The sequence below is a fragment of the Pezoporus occidentalis genome, unplaced genomic scaffold, assembly GCF_034315485.1.
Source record: "Pezoporus occidentalis ecotype Australia unplaced genomic scaffold, CSIRO_AGI_Poc_V1 ctg13, whole genome shotgun sequence".
In the NCBI taxonomy this organism is placed as follows: Eukaryota; Metazoa; Chordata; class Aves; order Psittaciformes; family Psittacidae; genus Pezoporus; species Pezoporus occidentalis.
In genome coordinates, this window is record NW_026913103.1 from 16,212,282 (window position 1) to 16,233,958 (window position 21,677).

General features: G+C 39.4%; 1 protein-coding gene across 1 annotated transcript in view; it reads right to left on the bottom strand.

The window, feature by feature from the left end:
* The window catches only part of LOC134158493 (uncharacterized), a 494,286-nt gene extending 482,977 nt beyond the window's left edge, over positions 1 to 11,309 (bottom strand). Inside the window, exon 1 of the mRNA XM_062608489.1 lies at positions 10,461 to 11,309. Coding sequence (XP_062464473.1) covers positions 10,461 to 11,117 — 657 coding nt within the window. The 5' untranslated portion in view covers positions 11,118 to 11,309. The remainder of the gene's footprint in view (positions 1 to 10,460) is intronic.
* Positions 11,310 to 21,677: the final 10,368 nt, after the last annotated feature.

Below are 21,677 nucleotides of genomic sequence, written 5' to 3' on the forward strand. Positions count from 1 at the left end.
CACCTTGACCTTCTGCAGCATTTAGGAGCTTCCCGAGTGTGCTTTCCATTTGTTTTTTAATTTTGTATGGCCTGGTAAAAAAACAGATTAACTGTCTCGAGTTAAGAAAGAAAGAAAAAAAGGAAACATGGGAAACAATCACTAAAAATACAAATTCAAAGCTTTCTTGAAATAAATATTCAGGAGCTATGAAATTCAGTGATTAATGAGGTGTTTGGGTAAAATCATTAGGAGTAAACGAAGGTACTTCTAGTCAATTTAGTTCACCTTCTAATCCAGATGGATTTTATGTTTATTCTATAAGTTATGTAACCTTATCACACAAAAATCAGTGCTAGGCGGTTTACTGCTTTCCTATGCGATTTATTCCATTGTTAAATGATGCTTCCTACTAGAAAGGTTTTATAGGTACTTCTGGATCTAAACCATATTTTGTGTTCTGAATAAGCTTGTTACTGTTCAAACCACAAAGAATGGATAATTTTATTGTACTTCAATGCAAAATAATAAGTTTGTCAATTTACAAATATTTTGCTGAATAGTCAGCATGCCTAAACATGTTTGAGGTCAAAGAAAGGTACTCTCCCTAGTTTGTATACACCATTTGTATCAAAAGCTCCTACTTCAAGACAGTCAAACCTAATATTAATTTATTTTTGCAACTGATCTTTCTGGCATGTAATGCCTTTTAGTTCCACCTACAGCAAAGTCATTTAAGTTCATTTCTGACTGTTAACATTTGTCCTGGCTTAAGCCCAGCCAATAACTCAGAACCATACAGCCACTCGCTCACTCCCTCCCCCCTTACAGCAGGATGGGGTAGAGAACTGAAAGACTATAAGTCCCACAGCTTGAGATAAGTATAGCCCAATAACTAAAGTATAATATGAAACTGCTACTACTACCACCGCTAATAATGATAAGGGAGAGAACAAAAAATTGGCAGAGCATGAGAGATTGAAAAGTCCTTAATTGGGGTAAGTGCTACTTAGCAACAACTAAAACATCGGTGTGTTATCAGCATTGTTCTCAGACTAAATCCAAAACACAGCACTGCAGCAGCTACTAAGGAGGAGAAAAATAACTGCTGCAGCTGCACCCAGGATAACATTGTAGAAGAAAAGAATTTCTAAAAGAACAATAAAATTACAAAAATATTTAGCCACTATTTCTGTAAGGTTCATTTAAGAAAAAGGGAATTGTGACAAGTGTAAAAAAAAAAAAAAAACCCAAAAAAAAAACCCATTCAAGCTCAGATCTTGCAGTATATAAAAAACACAGAAGTAGAACCCTCAGTAAATCTTTCTTCTTTTAAGAAAAAATAGTCTGAAAATAACTTTTGCCAGCACTAAATATTGTTTCTCAAGAGAAACACAGTGGATAAGAAATTAGAGAAAATACAACTTAGATTTTTTTATATCCATAAATGCTTGTTTGTTTGTTTGGGTTTTTTATTTAAGAGAATAAAAAACAACCACCAAACCTAACCCAAAACAGTGTAAGGGTGGAAACTCACAGTGCAACTATATCAAATCCAAATACAGAAGTTCCCAGGCAATGATGTTGATGTTGAAAGCGTTTTGGAAATTCTGATTATTGAAGATTATTGAAGAAGTTGGATTATGTGTTAGACTGGGGAATTTGGAAAGGCTGCGGTCTTCTTGAGAAAGTTGCTCATTCATATATTTCCAGAAGTTCAAACGTGCTTTCTCTGAATGTCCTGTCCTGTGACGCATAAATTTTGCGAAAGCAGAGAAAAAGAAAAAGAAAACCTTCTCTTATTCAAATAAGTTAAAAAACATTGTAGAAATCAGACTTCAGATGAAATCTTCCAATGTGTTTTTAATCAACAACAACAAAAAAACCCCAAACAAACAAAAAAATCTGAAAAAAAAAAAACAATTGCCTATGTAGCTTAAATTGACTGTTTCACTTCAGAAAAAATTCTGTGGAACTTGAGGGCTTAACAGAGATCCCCTGAAGGAAATGAAAACATTCACTTTGGCCCTAGATATATTTTGGTTTCTAAATGCAGAATCTCAACAGATGCATGTAAAAATGACCCTTATCATAGAAATGTCAAAGAGGAATATTTCAGCCCTGGCAGTAAAGAATTAGAAAGATGATTTTATAAACACATATGCATGTGTTTAATTTCATATATGTCTAATTCTTATTTTTAATGTAAGTATTTGAAGAAATAATTTTATTTTTACTGTCTAGATATAGCTTTTTAAGCATTAATATATGAAGATTGTATTAGGGGAAGTAAACAAACAGCAGCAAAATCACAGTAAAAAATACAAGAGACAGTTTCAGAATTAGCTAATCCTTCATCACTTCCTCAGTTTAATCTAAGTTGTATAGAGGCCAGCAAGAAACACACTTTGGAACAAAATTTTATATATCCTTAACACTGCATGAAAGGATAAATTTATGGTAGTGATAAAGTGTTTAATATTCATGTCATACTGATAGGAACTCTCATGTTTTAAAGCATTTGAAAGCGTAGTCACATTCTTACATGTATTTGTGGAATTGATTGTCACTGAAATAAGAGGATTTTGGATTTCAAGATTAGCATATGTTGCCTTTAGAGGGAGATCCTCTGAAGCACATGGGCTTTTAGCTACTCTTTTTACTGATTTTGTTGACTGGGGTTTTTATTAGGTTTAGCCACCCAATATACACACATCCCTATATAAACAACTGAATGATATATTGCCTAAACTACAAAAAGCTTTTTCTTTTGCTCTTGTTGTTACAGCCTTGAAAGCTTTCAAAATTATTCAGAATACCTGACGGTACTCTTACCTGATGGTAGAGCGGCAAAATAATTAGTGCTGGCTGACTTGATTCTGTTCACCTTAGAGAAAAATGCAGATACCTACTTGTGTAAGGAACTATCATTCAATGGTATATACCATTTATTGGTATATTTTGTTTATATATACACCATGTTTATTAGTAGTTGATTTTTAGAAATATACCGTGTAAAAACTAATAATAATTTGAAAATTATTTTTGTGGAAAACTTAAATAGTGTAGGGCAGTGATAGTCTTTTCAGTTATGTCCTAACTCAAAATTATTTATTCAGAATCAAAGGCACAAATAATTTGCCAAGCTTAATGCGAGTACTTCTCAGTTTAAAAGAGAACTGAATGAAATTGTTACGTTAATTTGGTCAGTGTATCTAGTGTAATTATTATACAGTGGTTCCAGAATTACATGTGAGCTGACAAATCAGCAAAATCTTTACTGTCCTTTGGGAAGTAAGTGCTTAAACACTAATGTTTTTGCCATTTCATTAAATTTACTGAAAAGAGTTAAAGAACTTAGACAAATACTTATAAAGCAAGTGACAAGCTGGCATTGTATTTTTAAAGGACAATTGCTGATTTAAATTTTTCCTCACAATGGAAAGTTCAATAATAGCTCTTTTTCCTTTAATAAATGTGTGTGTACATGGAAATAATATTAAAGAAATATTAAAAATAGTAAATTATTAGATACTTGATCACTCTGAAATTGCACTGTAGTACACATTGCATACCTATAATGACAGATAACTGATAGAGGATACCATTGCAGTGAGTTTAAAGGGAATATCTTGGTTTTGCTCCAGTTACCCCTATAAATGATTGATCAGAGAAAATTCCCAAAATTATGCAGCATAATTCTGACTGGGATTAATGAGGCAGTAAAATATATACCAGTGGTAAATCAGAAGCAAGCAATGAGACTTTGAAATTTGAAATTTTGACTTCTGTACCTAGCATTATTAGGATGGCACTGACTCAAGATTACACCAAATGTTGACAACATAGTTCATCCTTGATAAACATTTAGCCACCTTGGAATTAGACCTGCACCTTAGGTATTATGGAATTCTACATTGTCACAGCAGCGACTGCTCATTTCCTGAAAAAAAAGTAACATCTCTAGTTGAACTAGTAATTGATATTTTTAGATGCCACCTCTTCCCTTTTGAGTGTTTTTGCATCCTGTCCTGGGTTCAGCAGTAGCAGTCATTTTTTTTTCTCCTTCTTAGTAGCTGGTGCAGTGCTGTGGTTTTTGACTTTCAGCCTGGGAACACTGCTGATAACACCAATGTTTTTAGTTACTGCTCAAATGTTTAGTCTGACCAAGGACTTTTTGAGCCTCATGCTCTGCCAGGGAGGAGGGGAAGCCGGGAGGAAGCAGAGACAGGACATCTGACCCAAACTAGCCAAAGAGGTATTCCATACCACAGCACGACATGCATGGGATGTAACTGGGAGTTAAAAAGAAGGGCTGCTTCACTTCTCAGTCCGGCTGGGTTTCGAGGGGTGGTACTGTATTCTCTTCCCTTGTTATTTCCCTTATCACTATTATTATTGGTGGTAGCAGTAGTGGTTTGTGTTATACCTTAGTTACTGGGCTGTTCTTATCTCAAACCATGGGAGTTGCATTCTTTAGATTCTCCTCCCCATCCCTCCAGGAGAAAGGGCAGGGTGGGGGATAGACTGTAGGGTTCAGATTTACGGCCTGGGGTTAAACCATGACACATCCTTAAATCTGTCTGGCCAAACATGGGTAAAACTTCCTCTAAATCAGCACAGAAATTATTGACTTGTTAAAGAGAACAAAGATAGTTTCAGTACTTATTGATCATACTGAATTTTAAAGATATGATTCTACATTCTCCTTTCATGAAAACTTTGCTTTTCACATAGATTCTCAACTGTATTGTCCAAGAATAAAATACCACTTGCAGGTATCACAGGATCACAGTATCACAGTATGCTAGAGATTGGAAGGGACCTCGAAAGATCATCTAGCCCAATCCCCCTGCTGGAGCAGGAACACCTAGATAATGTTACACAGGAATGTGTCCAGGCGGGTTTTGAATGTCTCCAGGGAAGGAGACTCCACAACCTCCCTGGGCAGCCTGTTCCAGTGTTCCGACATCCTCACTGAGAAGAAGTTTCTTCTCAAGTTTAAGTGGAACCTCTTCTGTTCCAGTTTGGACCCATTACCCCTTGTCCTATCATTGTTTGCCACTGAGTAGAGCCTGGCTCCATCCTCGTGACACTCCCCCTTTATATATTTATAGACACTTATAAGGTCACCCCTCAGTCTCCTCTTCTCCAAACTATAGAGACCCAGCTCCCTCAGTCTTTCCTCATAAGGGAGGTGCTCCACTCCCTTAATCATCTTCGTTGCCCTGTGCTGGACTCTCTCCAGCAGGTCCCTGTCCCTCTTGAACTGAGGGGCCCAGAACTGGACACAATATTCCAGATGGGGTCTCACCAGGGCAGAGGAGAGGGGAAGGAGGACCTCTCTTGACCTACTAACCACCCCCCTTCTAATACACCCCAGGATGACATTGGCCTTCTTAGCCACAAGGGCACAGTGTTGGCTCATGGTCATCCTGTCGTCTACTAGAACCCCCAGGTCCCTCTCCCCTACACTGCTCTCTAGCAGGTCGTTTCCCAACCTATACTGGAACCTGGGGTTGTTCCTGCCCAGATGCAGGACTCTACACTTTCCCTTGTTATATTTCATCCAGTTATTCCCTGCCCAACTCTCCAGCCTGTCCAGGTCTCGCTGGATGGCAGCACAGCCTTCTGGCGTGTCAGCCACTCCTCCCAGCTTAGTGTCATCAGCAAACTTGCTGATAGTACACTCAATTCCCTTATCTAAATCATTGATGAATATATTAAATAATACTGGTCCCAGTACTGACCCTTGAGGTACTCCACTAGTTACAGGCCTCCAACTAGACTCAGCCCCATAGACTACAACTCTCTGGCTTCTCTCCTTCAGCCAATTTGCAGTCCACCTCACTACCTGATCATCCAGTCCACACTTCCTCAATTTAGCTGTGAGGATGCTGTGGGAGACTGTGTCAAATGCTTTGCTGAAGTCAAGGTAGACCACATCCACCGCTCTGCCATCATCCATCCACCGTGTTATTTCCTCATAAAAGGCTGAGAGATTGGTCAAATATGATTTCCCCCTGGTGAAGCCATGTTGACTGCCCCTCATAACCCTCTTATCCTTGATATGCCTTAAGATGGCACCAAGGATAAGGTGTTCCATCACTTTCCCAGGGATGGAGGTGAGGCTGACCGGTCTATAGTTACCCGGGTCCTCCTTCTTGCCCTTTTTGAAGACTGGGGTGACATTTGCTTTCCTCCAGTCCTCAGGCACCTCTCCCGTTTCCCAAGACTTGGTAAAGATGATGGAGAGTGGTCTAGCAATGACTTCCGCCAGTTCCCTCAGCACCCGCGGGTGCATCCCATCTGGACCCATGTATTTATGGATGTCCAGATTGCTCAACTGGTCTCTAACCCATTCCTCATCGACTAAGGCAAACCGCTCCGTCGACCTGACTTCATCTAAGGTCTCAGGGGTATAGGGCTCTTCAGGACTGCCTGCAGCAGAGTAGACAGAGACAAAGAAGGCATTCAGTAACTCTGCCATCTCTGTATCTTCTGTCACCAGGGCACCCATCCCATTCATCAGTGGGCCTACATTGCCTCTGGTGTTAGTTTTGTCTGCCATGTATTTGAAAAAGCTCTTTTTGCTGTCCTTGACCCTTCTAGCCAGGTTTAATTCTAAGGAGGCCTTAGTCCTCCTAGCTGCCTTCCTACATCCTCTAGCAGCAGCCTTATATTCCTCCCAAGTGGCCAGCCCCTCCTCCCATGACCTGTAAACTCTCCTCTTCCACTTGAGCATACCCAGCAATTCCCTATTTAGCCACGCAGATCTCCTGGCCCTCTTCCTTGACTTCCCTCGTGTCGGGATGCTCCGATCTTGAGCTCGGAAAAAGCAGTCCTTGAATGTCAACCAACTATCTTGGGCCCCTTTACCTTCAAGCAGCCTTGCCCATGGGATTTCCCCTAGCAATTGTTTGAAAAGGCCAAAGTTTGCCCTGCTAAAGTCCAGGGTTGCAATTCTACTTGGTATTCTACTAGTCTACCACACAAGATCCTGAACTCCACCATCTCGTGGTCGCTGCAACCAAGGCAGCCCTCAACTCTTACTGCTTCAACCAGATCCTCCTTGTTAGTGAGGATGAGATCCAGCAGCTCTCCTCTCCTGGTCGGCTCATCCACAATTTGCATGAGGAAGTTATCATCCAGACTCTGAAATACTCACTGATTAATAACCACATAGAAGCTAAAGCTCTAATAAGAAAAAACAAGAGCAAGATGCCAGCTGGAAAAATGCTTTACAAAAATATACCCCTAAACTCTCTTTCTCAAGTGGTATGTATTATCCTTTTTTTGTTAGAGTATATTTTCAGAGCACCCTGAGCTACTTCACACCTGGCAAGGCTCTGATAGATGTGACAATTTTTTTTGGCAAGTTTAAAACTCATATACATATATGAAACTTCTATATATAAAATATTTGTCTTCATGTAATTTAACTGCTAATTTGAAAAGCTACACGAACATAGATTATCTCTTTAATTAAAATTCTGTGTAGATTATTCAATATGGATTGATTGATTTCAGGAATTTATTAAATGGCTTATTTCAATGAAAAAATAAAATAACTGAAACAACTTAGCATTTTGAGGTATTTCATTCAGCTCAAAACATGAAAAATAACCTAATAATAGGGTAAACTTACATTGAAACCTTGGAGAAGATTATAATTGTAATAATGTTGAGTAAAAGTGTCAATGATTGCTGAACTGTTTATGATTAGGCATTTTTAAATGAATTATAACTTTTGTGTAAATGTTACTGGATAAGGCTTGCATAGCCAGCCAGTGAAGTGTGTCCTTTTTTATTTGATTGGGTTCTATTTTGCTACATCTCTGAAACAGAAGCAAAACAATATTTTTTTTGGGTAAGAAAGCATAAATTCCTATTTTCTTGTCAAATAAATACAAAAAGACATCCTCCCTATTCAAAGGAGGATCTTTGTGAAGATCCACATAAGAAGCCTTACTCAGCAACTTAATGATTAAAGGGTTTCTTTTGTTTTTAAATCCTGTGTAAATTCATAGAAGCCAGTCTGACTTCTTCCATAATTATAAAAGCACTTTGAAAATATATTTAAATATGTCATCAAAATTAAATGAAATGTTTTGTTGAAGACAAGCCTCTTCATTGAAAAGGGAGAACATATTCAGAATTCACTGTATGTTGTGAAGCAGGTAGTTTTTGAAAGAACTGACAGCAAAAATATGGAATCTCTTGAACATTTACCTCCATCAAATGATACAGAACATTCACATGGCGTTTTTCTTCCTTATTGTCCATTTCCACTTGTCTATCCTGTCTCTAGCAATACCAGACATGTTAACACCTCTATTTTATATATGCAGTTGAGATAATAACATAATTTGTCATTCATCATCCGTGTCTTGCTATAGAGCAAAACAAATCTCTTTGTAACTACTATAAAATAAAATCTTCCACTCTGTGCTTGTTAATATTCTAAAGCAAGATATGTTTCAAACAGCCAGAATAAATTCTAGTGTCAAATACATGTTGAAAATGTTAAATCAAAAGATTATAATACTGAAAACATTCTAGGTGTGACTGTCTATAGAATATATCTGTCATGGATGCTAAAACAGACATGGAAATGTATAATTTGGAAAACAACAAAAGTTTCCAAGATGAAAACTTCAGACAAAGAGATGTGAACATTCTGGGAGTAGTAGTTTAAGCCCAGCTGATAACTCAGAACCACACAGCCGATCAGTCACTCCCCCCGTTCTTCCTCCCCACACTCCCGGAGGGATAGGAAGGAGAATTGAAAAAATGTAGCTACCATGGGTTGAGATAAGAACAGTCCAGTAAATAAGGCATAATACAAAACCACTGCTGCTACCACCAATAATAATAATAAGGGAAATAACAAGGGAAGAGAATACAACTGCTCACCAACTGCCAACAGATACCCAGCCTCACCCGAGCAGCAATCTTGACCTTCTGGGTAACTGCCCCCAGTTTATATACTGGGCATGATGTGCTGTGGTATGGCATACCCCTTTGACTAGTTTGGGTCAGGTGTCCTGTCTCTTCTTCGTCCCAGCTTCCCCTTCTCCCTGGCAGACCATGAGACTGAGAAAGTCCTTCATTGGAGTAATCATTACTTAGCAATAACTAAAAACATCGGTGTTATCAGCATTGTTCCTAGGCTGAAAGTCAAAAAAGCAGCACTGCACCAGCTACTAAGAAGGAGAAAAATTACTGCTACTGCTGAACCTAGGACGGTATCTACCCCTTATTGCCATTCACATCATGATCAGATCCCATATTTTTCAATATACCATCACTTTTGTCTCATCTGTATATGTATATATGTATATATATATATACACACACACACACACACACACACACACAAAGAGGGAGGTATCATGTGTTAGTCCATGCACCCTATGAAGCTGCTGAGTTTATCCGGGCCATGATGTCGGGCTCCATCTCTTGTATGAGTTTTTCAGAGCAAGACAGATGGTGTGCAGTGTGGGACTGTTGCCTGCTGATGACACCGCAGAACTCATCTGGTCACTGCTGAGCTCGTCTGGTTTTGTTAAAGTTCATTCTTTGTTGGGATGATGATTGGAGGGAAGTTCGGGCCAGTTGCTGGTGACCTGAAGACATCTAGTTGGTGCTCTATAAAAGGGCTACATAGCAGGCAATAGCATACAATTGAGTTCATTGGCTGTTTGCCCCTAAAATCAAATCCCCTTGAAGTATACATCAGACTTCCCCATCTTCCCGCATTACCCACCAAGTATATCAGGGTGCCTGAGTAAAAGCAATCCCACGAGTGGGTTTGCCTTTACCTGGAGCAGGAATAACCCAGACTGTCTTCCCCAGCAAATTCTTCATATGCACCATGGGAACTTTGTCCCCCTCTACAATATGTAAAAGTTCTGACTGGGCTGGGCCAGCCCTGTTGGCAGATCCTCTGGTGTTGACCAGCCAGTGGCCTTTGGTAAGGGTGTATTCCAATGTTTGAAAGTCCCACCACCCATTGCTCTCAGTGTAGTTTTTAACAGCCCATTGTACCATTTGATTTTCCCAGGGGCTGGTGCATGGTAGGGGATGTGATATACCCATTCAGTGCCCTACTCTTTCACCCAAATATCTATAAGGTTGTTCCAGAAATGAGTCCCATTGTCTAACTCAGTTCTCCCTGGTGTGCCGTGTCACCACAAGATTTGTTTCTCAAGGCCCAGGATAGTGTTCCTGGCAGTGGTGTGGGGCACAGTGCATGTTTCCAGCCATCCGATGGTTGATTCCACCATGGTAAGCACATGGCGCTTGCCTCGGCGTGTTGGTGGGAGTGTGGTATAATCAATCTGTCAGGCCTCCCATATTTGTGCTTCAGCCATCGTCCTCCATACCAAAGAGGCTTTAACCATTTAGCTTGTTTAATTGCAGCAAAATGTTTCACACTCATGAATAACCTGGGCAATAGTGTCCATTGTTAAGCCCACCCCTCGATCATGAGCCCATCTGTATGCTGCATCTCTGCCTTGATGGCCTGAAGTGCCATGGGCCCACCTGGCCAAAAATAATTCACCTTTATGTTGCCAATCTAAGTCCATCTGAGCCACTTCAATCTTAGCTGCTTTATCCACTTGTTGGTTGTTCTGGTGTTCCTCAGTGGCCCTACTCTTGGGTACATGGGCATCTACATGACGTACCTTCACCACCAGGTTCTGTACCCGGGCAGCGATATCTTGCCACAGTGCAGCAGCCCAGATGGGCTTACCTCTGCGTTGCCAGCTGCTCTGCTTCCATTGCTTCAACCACCCCCACAGGGCATTTGCCACCATCCATGAGTCAGTATAGCTATAAAGTACTGGCCACTTTTCTCGTTCAGCAATGTCCAGGGCCAGCTGGATGGCTTTCACCTTGGCAAACTGACTCGATTCACCCTCTCTGTCAGCAGTATCTGCGACTTGTTGTCCAGGACTCCATACAGCTGACTTCCATCTCCGATGCTTTCCCACAATACAGCAGGACTCATCAGTAAATAAGGCATATTGCTTTTCACTTTCTGACAGTTTATTATATGGTGGGGCCTCTTGAGCACGCATCACTTCCTCCTCTGGTGACATTCCAAAATCTTTGCCCTCTGGCCAGTCCATGATGACTTCTAGAATGCCTGGATGACTGAGATTTCCTATTCGAGTTCGTTGTGTAATTAGTGCAGCCCATTTACTTCATGTAGCATCAGTTGCATGATGTGTAGAGGAGACCCTGCCTTTGAACATCCAGCCCAGCACGGGCAACCGGGGTGCCAGGTGGAGCTGTGCTTCCGTGCCAGTCACTTCCAAAGCAGCTCCAACCCCTTCATAGGCTGCCAGTATCTCTTTCTCAGTTGGGGTACAGCTGGCCTCAGATCCCTTGTATCCCCGTCTCCAAAAGCCGAGGGGTCTACTTTGAGTCTCCCCTGGAGCTTTCTGCCAGAGGCTCCAGGTAGGACCATTCTCCCCAGTTGTGGTGTAGAGCACATTTTTAACATCTGGCTTGGTCCAGACTGGTACAAGGGCCACTGCATGAACTGTCTCTTGTTTAATTTGTTCAAAGGCTTGTTGTTGCTCAGGGCTTCATTTGAAATTATTCTTCTTCCAGGTCACATGATAGAGAGGGCTTACAATCGAACTGTAGTTTGAGATGTGCATTCTTCAGAACCCCTAAGAACGCTTGTGTTTCTTTCTTATTAGTTGGTGGAGACATTGCTATTATCTTGCTGATCACATCTGTGGGGATCTGGTGATGTCCATCTTGTCATTTTATTTCCAAAGACTGACTCTCCTGTGCAGATCCTTTGACCCTACTCCATTTTATGGCAAAACCGGCTTTCAGCAGGATTTCGGTTATTTTCCTCCCTTTCTCAAAGACTGCTTCCGCTGTATCACCCCACACAATAATGTTATGTATTGCAGGTGTTTTGGAACTTGCCCCTGTTCCAGTGCAGCCTGAATCAGACCATGGCAGATGGTAGGGCTGTGTTTACACCCCTGGGCCTGTCAGTTGCCCAGGCCCCCCAGAGCCGATAAACACTAAACCAGCAAATACTGGCTGTAAGTAAGGTACAATATGCTGAAACTCTGAGATCAAGAGTAACAACTTTGAGAGCCAATAAATCAGCACTGTGATGAGTGTCTATTAATCCGAAACAATGAATGGTTATCATGAATACGATTAGACGCACTCTAGTCAGATCTGTCATTATCTCAACCTTTCCTGTCATGTCCCATCTTTGTCGCCACAAAGAACTGTTGTTTAAGCCCAGCCAGCAACCCAGAACCACCCAGCCACTTGCTCACTCTCCCCATTATTCCTCCCCCCACCCCGCTCCCTGAGGGATGGGAAGGAGAATTGTAAGAATGTAACTCCCACGGGTTGAGATAAGAACAGCCCAGTAACTAAGGTATAACACAAATCACTGCTGCTACCACCAATAATAATAGTGATAAGGGAAATAACAAGGGAAGAGAACACAACTGCTCACCAACTGCCAACCGATACCCAGCCTCACCCGAGCAGCAATCTCGCCCTTCTGGGTAACTGCCCTCAGTTTATATAACCTGGGCATGATGTGCTGTGGTATGGCATACCCCTTTGACTAGTCTGGGTCAGGTGTCCTGTCTCTGCTTCCCCCCGGCTTCCCCTCCTCCCTGCAGAGCATGAGATGCAGAAAGTCCTTGGTCAGAGTAAACATTACTTAGCAACAGCTAAAAACATTGGTGTTATCAGCATTGTTCCCAGGCTGAAAGTCAAAACCACAGCACTGCACCAGCTACTAAGAAGGAGGAAAATGACTGCTACTGCTGAACCCAGGACAATGGGCAATATGTTTTCAAGTTTGAATGGACATGCCTTATTCCTGGAAGCATCCAAGGCCAGGCTGGACAGTGTTTTGAGCAAGCTGATCTAGTGGAGGATAGCCCTACCCATGGCAGGGTGTTGGAACTTGATGACCTTTAAGGTCCCTTCCAACCCAAACCATTCTATGATTCTGTATGTCTCTAACTAGAAATGCTCCTGTAGCTCCTGTGTCTGTGCTTTAGCGACAACTGTAGCAGCAAAAAACCAAAAAGAATACCTGATCCAATCAAGCCAACAGAAAAACCCAATCACTTAAAAGTTTTGTTAAAAATATTAGTTTTCCTACATCTTTGTTGGATGCTACTGTTACTTATTTTAAGAAATCCCATATTTTGTAGGCATGTGTTGTAATATGCAGACTTCTGGCAAGATACCAGGATAATTAAAAGAGATAGTTAGTCTGAGATAAATTTTAGTTCTACATAAGGTACCGTTCCTGAGTTATCTCCCTTAGCTTTCTTAGAACTTGACCTTTTCCTTAGAACTTCAAAGAAATGGGAATCATGCCTGGAGTACTGTCTTTCTCACTGTGCTGTCAAATCTGTCCATTGTCTCTCACGTCTTTCCTAATTTGCAGCTGGCTAGTAACTGGTCAGTTTATTCATGACACAGTGATTGAGAACAACAGATTGAAAAATGGCTCATTTCTTTGTACTGATGGTGCTCAGAACCTAACTATTAGGAAAACATAAAACATAAAAATTCTCACAGGATGTTGTGCTTTTCTTTAACCATAAAGTGTTTATTGTGACTATCCTTCCCAGAGATTAAATGGAAGTGACATTTTTGAATATATTACTTTTTTGGTAAGAAAAGAATACTCAGTATACATAAGAGAGAGCAAATGGTACCAAGGCAAGGTAATGAGAACAGAATGCAGGTTATGGAAAGAGGAGAAAAGACAGTATAGAAGGCAGAGTGAAGGTTAGAGATACGGAAAGGAGCAAGCAGATGTGCCAGAAGCTGTTATCTTCTTGTACCAGAGAAGAGTCTGATGTTTTCAAACTTGGCTAGTAATTCTGTTATGTTTAAGTGGTCAGTGTATTCCTTTGTAAATTTGTGATCAGTTTCATGAATAGCAATACAACCAGTTGCTTTCAGCCAGTTCTACAAAAGGTCTAACTTGTATCTAGGCTTAATGGAATGTTATTTATTTCATAATTCTTTTCTTTAGGAAAAGAAACAAGCTATTATGAGTATTTCTGGAAATTTTTCTCTGTGATCTTTTCATTTTTATCCTGGTGAACTTCACTAGAAACTCAATACCCTGTGACATCTCTGTGGTAGGCTTTCAAATTTGCTTTAGTCAGAAATGATAAAGATCTCTGTAGTAATCTACAATTTCACTCTGGTAATAACCTGTTAAATAAAATCTAACATAAAGATTCTGCAGGTTATTATTTTATAATAATCTCCAACTATTCTTGGTTATTATTTCCATTTAACTCCTTTAACATCCTTCTTACCTAGTTTCAGTCAACAATGACTTTTGTTGCTGTTAAATCCAAATATGATTTTAGTTTCTATCTGCATTCCTCTCATAGATTTTCAATTCCTTACCCAAATAGTGACAGACTGGAGTAAAAAATATACCTCTGGGTCATCTTTATTATTTACTTGTATTTCAGAAATAGCTTCAGTGTCTACTGAGCTGACACCTTTCGGACTAGGAAAGCTTCATTGATTTTCATCATAGTTTTCCTGCGGCTGTTCATAGAGTTTCCTCTACAGAAAATGCTTTTATAAATCCCTTTCCATAACTCATACCATTTGTAGGGGATATCTTAATGACAGTTTCTTGTATATGAACAGGTTGATGTGGATAATTAACAATGATGATGCATTTTGGAAGCTAAGGAAAAAGAGGTTTTGTGAGGCTTTTTTTGAACTAGACTTCCATTGGATTTCTCTCTTAAGGAATTCTTACTCTTTTGCAGTTCTCATAGACAATAACAATCAGGAGTGGATATTTTTAGCATGAATCATCCTCTTTGTGCCCAGCTAATTTTATACATATATTTGTCACAGAAAAAGCCAAGCATCTGTTAACAGCAACCCCAAGATAAGACACTAGTGTGTGAAATCGCATGTATTCATGTGCAATAAGTAAAGCTACTATGTGCACCAACATTTTATAACTGGATAGATCATCAGCAAACTGCTTAGTCCAGTTTTGTGACTAAGCCTCTGAAACTGTTATATTAATTATATTAGATTTGAGTACTTTTTTTTTTTTTTTTTCTGGAAAAGGTCTGTGGTAAGGTAAAATAAAGTGTGTTTTGGTTTTTTTTTTTTTTTAGATCTGCTATGAGCACCATGCAGTCTGTTAGCAAAGAAGGTGAAATTTAATTGTTGAAAACAGGCAAATATTTCTAGATGAACTTACTTACAACTCATACTGCTGCTTAATATTGGAACGCCTCAGACTTGAGTCAGAAATTAATCGTGTTAGATTGAACTTGCAAGTGCTTCTTTCTAGTTTTTCAGTTACTATTCTAAAGTAGTCTAGAGGTACAGTGAAAGATATATTGTTTAAAAGCTTGAGTGGTATAGAAGAAACTTATTCTTGTTCACTCATTTTCTGGTTTTGACATTTTGCAATGTTGTGGGGAATGCTCCTTACATATAAACCAAAGAACAACTTTGGAAGTGGTGGAATCTGTCAAATAGAATAAGTAGAGCCTCTGAAGCCCATTGAAACAGGACTGCCTTGTCCTTACTTCTTTCTTCCAATTTCCATGAAAAAATGGCTGAAAGACTCAAAGCTGTGAACAAATTTGGATTTTAATTCAGGTAAAACCAAGTAAAAGCTAGACCGTAAAAGTAACTTGTTGCTGTGTTTGCACTTCCAGGCTAGAAACTACAACAGGCTTACTAATAATTTATTAAACCACTTAAGCAAGTTTGTTTTTTTTTTTTCCGGTTAGGAAGGCCTGCCACCCGCTGTCTCTGCAGCTGATGTTACTGTTCTTTCTGGGCTGGAGAAGATTTTATTCAAGATGGCTCAGTCACCTTTTCAGCTGAGTGCATCTTTTCCATAATCCTCAAGACTTTCTGCCAGATCACATACTTCATCATTTAAGTGATCCCCAAATGCAGCCCAATTCTCTGTTCAACCTTTATGATTCTAATTTTGTGATTTGGCATGTGTCTTTTCATTAGTTTTATTACTTTTCTGCTATAACAAATTTTACAACTTTGTAAAAAATCATATAATCATAGAATTATAGAGCAACCCAGGTTGGATGGGACCTCAAAAGATGTTCTGGTCCAGACTTCAGAAAACCCCACAAAACCACAAAAAGACTCATTTTAAGCTCTGAGTGTTACTGTTATATAACAATAAGGTATCCATGAATGCTGGACAGTAACTCTGCAATACGCAAAATTATTCTGTAATAAAATCTCTGGTCTCATTGAGTACTGTCTCCTTTACAGATAAATCTATATATTGTGCCTTAAGAAAAAAAAAAGGACAATATCAAAATTATATATATGCATGAAATGAAAACAGGCAACAAAAGACAGTATAAAAACATGTATTCTGTAGGCTTTCTTGGATTTTTTTTTAAATGTGCTTAAATATTTGTCGTGGTTTAAACCCAGTGAGGTAACTTGTTCACTCACTCCCAGTGAGTGGTGCCGAGCTGACAACAATCGAGGTCTGTGTCCGCCCCCCCCCCACCGGGGCTCTCCCCTTCCCCGCTCCCGGAGGAACGGGGAGGAGGATCGAAAGAGTGCAACTCCTACGGGTTGAGACAAGAACAGTCCAGCATCCAATGTACAACACAAATCACCACCGCTACTATCAACTACAACAATGATAAGGGAAAATAACAAGGGAAGAGAATAGGATACCACCGGCCAAGAAAACGAGTTCCACCCGGAAGCCTGTGTCCTTCCGGGTAACTCCCAGTTACCCCTCACCCCGGCCATGACGTGCTGTGGTATGGAATACCTCCCTGGCTAGCCCGGGTCAGGCACCCCATCTCTGCTTCCTCACAGCTTCCCCTCCTCCCTGGCAGAGCATGGACTCACAAAGTCCTTGGTCAGGGTAAACATCACTTAGCAACAACCGAAAACATTGGTATCACCAACACTGTTCCCAGGCTGGAAGTCAAAACACAGCACTGCACCAGCTACCACGAAGGAGAAACATGACTGCTACTGCTGAACCCAGGACACTACCTAGCACAGAAAACCAGTTATGATGGCTATTGTAAATCTTTGGAGTGTATCAAGACCACTAAAAAGAGGTAGCTGTTGCTAACATCAGCAACATCACCATCCAAAGTGTATTTGTATATGATTAGAGTGTGATATGTTACCTAAGCCAGCACTCGGAGGCACAAGCACTCACTTCCTAGCCACGTCTATGGCCTCTGAAACTTACCCGGGTGAGGCCTCTGGTAGTCTCTTTCTAGGCAATTTCGATGATTTCTGGTTTCTACTGGTTCATCACTTCTTCAAGGACAGCTAATACTAATTTTACAAGTTTTATGCCTTTTTTAAGTAATAACAAAGTTTTTCTTAACCTTGCCATACAAATGGGAAATAAAACAAATAAAAAGAAAGATTTGTGGATGGGAGCATTTCACACAGGGATGAGAAAGCATATTGGATGAGAGCATTTCACACAGGGATGAGAAAGCATATACACTGGTTTAGATTTATCAATCCCAAATGTATTTCTAAGGTATTTCTTCAAATTCTTCATGGATTAGACATTTGAGTTACTGAATAGCCACTTTACTGATTCTGTCTGTCTCAAATTAAAATGTTGGAAAGATAAAATATAATAAAAGTTACAACTCTAGGGAATATACCTGACAAGTCCTAGTATCATTGAAAGTAAATTCGGTGCTGAAAAATAAGATCCTCTATTCCTTGCTTTAGGCTTAGTCTACATCATGAAGGTAGCACACCATGAAATTTTTGGTTATTGCAAAATATAATAGTTTCTGTTCCGTTCTTTTTTCTCCCCTGATTCTTAAAGCAGAGAGCTGGTAAACACAATAATCTGGTTTTGTGGCTGCATAACCTCCATTTCTGTCAAACGAGGCCTTTGGGCACTTTAACAAAAATATTACTGACACTTCCAAATGACTGATCCACTAATTTTAATACCAAAGTTGTAATCCTAAACTTACATTAAAGAACTAGAGCTCTAATTGTAAGAACCATGACAGTTTCACTTTGTACTGTCAGTTAAAACTTTCTCTATATACCATAACAACAGCAAATTCCAGTTCCCCAGTATTTATTAAAGAGCTTTAAGGCAATTTTCTGCAACAGGTCCTCAATAATCTCATGACATGGCCCTTCAGGAGCTGAAAGCAATGAAAATGTTGTCAAGATGGAAAACCTGTAAATGAACTAACAAAGCACTACCAACAGCCCTGCTGAGACCTCATATATTACAAACGTACACAAAAAGTGGTATCAAACTTGCAGAGGTCAGATTTATAAATTTCCTTGTGTCATTACATTACTAAGGTTATACAGATGGATAATTTAGAAGTACTCTAGGCACTGGGTTTATACAGGTATAGCTATGAAAAAGTTGCTTACCCACAGCCTTGTATTGCTTCAATGTCCTTTAAGAGTTTAGAATAGAAAGTACCTCTGATGGTTATGTAACAGCATTTAGTAAATTCTGATTTAAATGGTTTCTACTCAATATTGTCATAGCTATATTAAAAATATGGCTGTGTTTGAATGCGGTATTCTTGAAAAAAAATTATTTTTAATTATTTTAAACAGAAATAATATTTGATATTTTTGAAAATATCTTTTTAAATTAACATTTTTTTAATCTCAAAATCTATTTACATAAATAGTTTTTAATTCTTTAAAAATACTTGAAAATTTAGCACAATATTTTTTTCTTTTTAGAACCTATAAAGTATTTTTGCTATGCTCTTTTTCCTGTAAAACCTCCACATATTATTTTATGTGTATGTCTCTGTGGATTCCAGATTAACAACCCAGTATTCCCAAATTTTACAGAAGCTCAGTTTTCACTAGACATTAGATTTTGTGGTATTTAAGTATATTATATATATTTTTTTTTGCAACACATTTGTGTTGCTAATCTTTTATGAGTTTTAAAATAAATCATTGAAAGGACACTTTTTACTCTTACTACCTGTCCCGGGTTCAGCAGTAGCAGTCATTTTTCCCCTTCTTGGTAGCTGGTGCAGTGCAGTGTTTTGACTTTCAGCTCGGGAACAGAGCTGATAACAAGGATGTTTTGGTTTGGCCAAGGACTTTGTGAGCCTCATGCTCTGCCAGGGAGGAGGGGGAGCCAGGAGGAAGCAGAGACAGGACACCTGACCCAAACTGACCAAAGAGGTATTCCATACCACAGCACGTCATGCCCAGGATGTAACTGGGAGTTAGCCAGAAGGGCTGGGAGACTGCAGGGTTGGAGGAGGTATCGGTCGGAGCTTGGTCGGGCTTGGGGGGCGAGTTATCGGTCGGCTGGTGCTGAGATGATGTATTCTCTTCCCTTGTTATTTCCTTTATCGTCATTATTACTGGTAGTAGCAGTAGTGATTTGTGTTATACCGTAGTTACTAAACTGTTCTTATCTCAACCCGTGGGAGTTGCATTCTTTTCGATTCTCCTCTCCGTCCCTCCGGAGCAGGGGGAGGGCAAGAAAGGGGGGGAAGTGAGCGAACGAGTTACCTGACTGGGTTTAAACCACGACACTACCTCACAGCTCGTGATTTGGTGCATCAAGGACTTCTTTGCTGTTGTATATCTGGGCAGACTGAAAACATGCAACACAATAAATGGTAAGCCTCTTTCACCTCAAGAAAGGATGCTAAAGCTTTCTTTCCAATATTTAAGAGTCTATAAGTTCTAAATCAAGTTATTAAAAAACCTTTCCAGTCATTAAAACATCCAGTCAGAACTCCTAAAAGTAATAGGAGGAAAAGGTCAACCCGTATCTCATTGGCTGTTGAGAAGTTGTAAGACACAAGCTGCCTAACATGTAATTCCCACTAACAGGTTTGCTAAAAAATAAAAAAAAATACCCCCCCCCCAGAAAAGCCACAAAAAACCAAGCCAAATCAAAATACCCCCCCCCAAAAAAAGCCCTACCCAAAACAAAACAATCTCCCTGTTCCTGAGAAATATGCATTCAGTCTGAAAAGAACCTTATACCAAAAACTTACTGACAAATAATTCACTTTCAGTGTGAAAATCTTGTTCACACTGATGACGTATTGATTTATTACACTCAACTCTTTTAGAATTTCAAGTGAGTGCAAGGCTGAGTCCATAAAAACAATTTATTATTCAGACATTTTTTATTTTTTGAAATTTGTGTTTAAAGTAACTTCTCTACCTTTTGGACATGTGCATTCTTCCTCTGCATGCAATGTCCTAGGCATTTTATGTACATCTGATGCAAAAGAACTAACAAAGATTAGTGGAGAAAGCTATGTTCACTTTCAAAACAGGGTGGAAATTCTCATTTTCCTCTATAGAAGTGTTGCTATTTGTGCAGGTAAAATTTACTTGGAATTCTGAAAGACAGAAAGTCCTTAATATTTATTCCACTTATACCTGTAAATTACCTCAGTAAATTAAATATATAAAATGTGTATGGAAGTCTGGCTTTGATTCAGTGTATTGGAAACCTGTCTATTCTAATTGACTAATTCATGGTGAGCCACTTAGCAAGTGACTTGGAATTGACAGTATGTATTTCATCATATTGCTTTTCATTAATTTATGCAGACCAAACTATCAAAAGTTGCATAATGGTGATTACAAAGAACAAAAAAATAAATTGCTAGTGGAAACTTAGGAAAACTTTGACAATTGTTGAAAATAGAAAAAAAAAAAACAACTCAGAAAAAAAAGTTTAAGATTCTTTTTTTCCCTCCTGTTATTTTTATAATTAAGGAAAACATTACCTGCCTTTGCTGAAGAATGTGTATTGATAGGAGCAGGTAGTTCAAACCTCTGGACTTTATTAATCAGAAGAGCTCCTGGTACTACTGACGTTATTTGAAAGAAAAATAGATATAAAGAAATATCTGTATTAACACTTCCCCATTTGACTTGTTTGGTTTTGAAAGGTGCTCTTTAATTCATTATTTCAAACCTTCAAAGGGATTTGGATCAAAGCATATATGAAAGACAGGACCTTAGCTCCCAGACCTTTTTCCAAAACTCACTTTTAGTAGTGGCAGAACTAATGTTAACTGCTTCCCAAAGCATGTTTCATTATTTTTGGTAAGTATGGTCGTCTTTATTCCAGTTCCAGAATTTTTTCCAGTTTAGAAAGGGTCTCTAACTCAGTCCCATACTTCCCTTAAGTCAATCTCTCCTCATACACAAGTCATATTTAAGTAATTTTTAATTAATTTCTTAATGTTTTTAAGAAGTTAACTTTCCTGTTCAGACACAAAGCTACTTCTCTATACCAGGATCTCATTACTTCAACTTCCCTACTTTACAGATGAGAAAGAGAAAACGGGGAGGTGAAATGACCTGCCAAGTGCTGCCTGGGCAGGCATCAAGCTACCCAGTAATAAAGCTAGATACAGAAATCCAGTCATGTGGAGGGGCTCCTATTCTTTCCCACCCAGGGCTGCCTGGGCGCTGGTCTGTATTCTCCCATTTATGCCAATGTTACTAAGCTCTTGAACCATAATGATGTCTATTTGTCAAGACAAATGACTATTTGTTAGCTTTCAAAGCTTCCCCCCCCCCTTTCCCCTTGGAACACCATTATATCTGTGTCACAAGAAGAATGAAAACTTCTTCCTTACATTTTAACTGGATTGACTAAA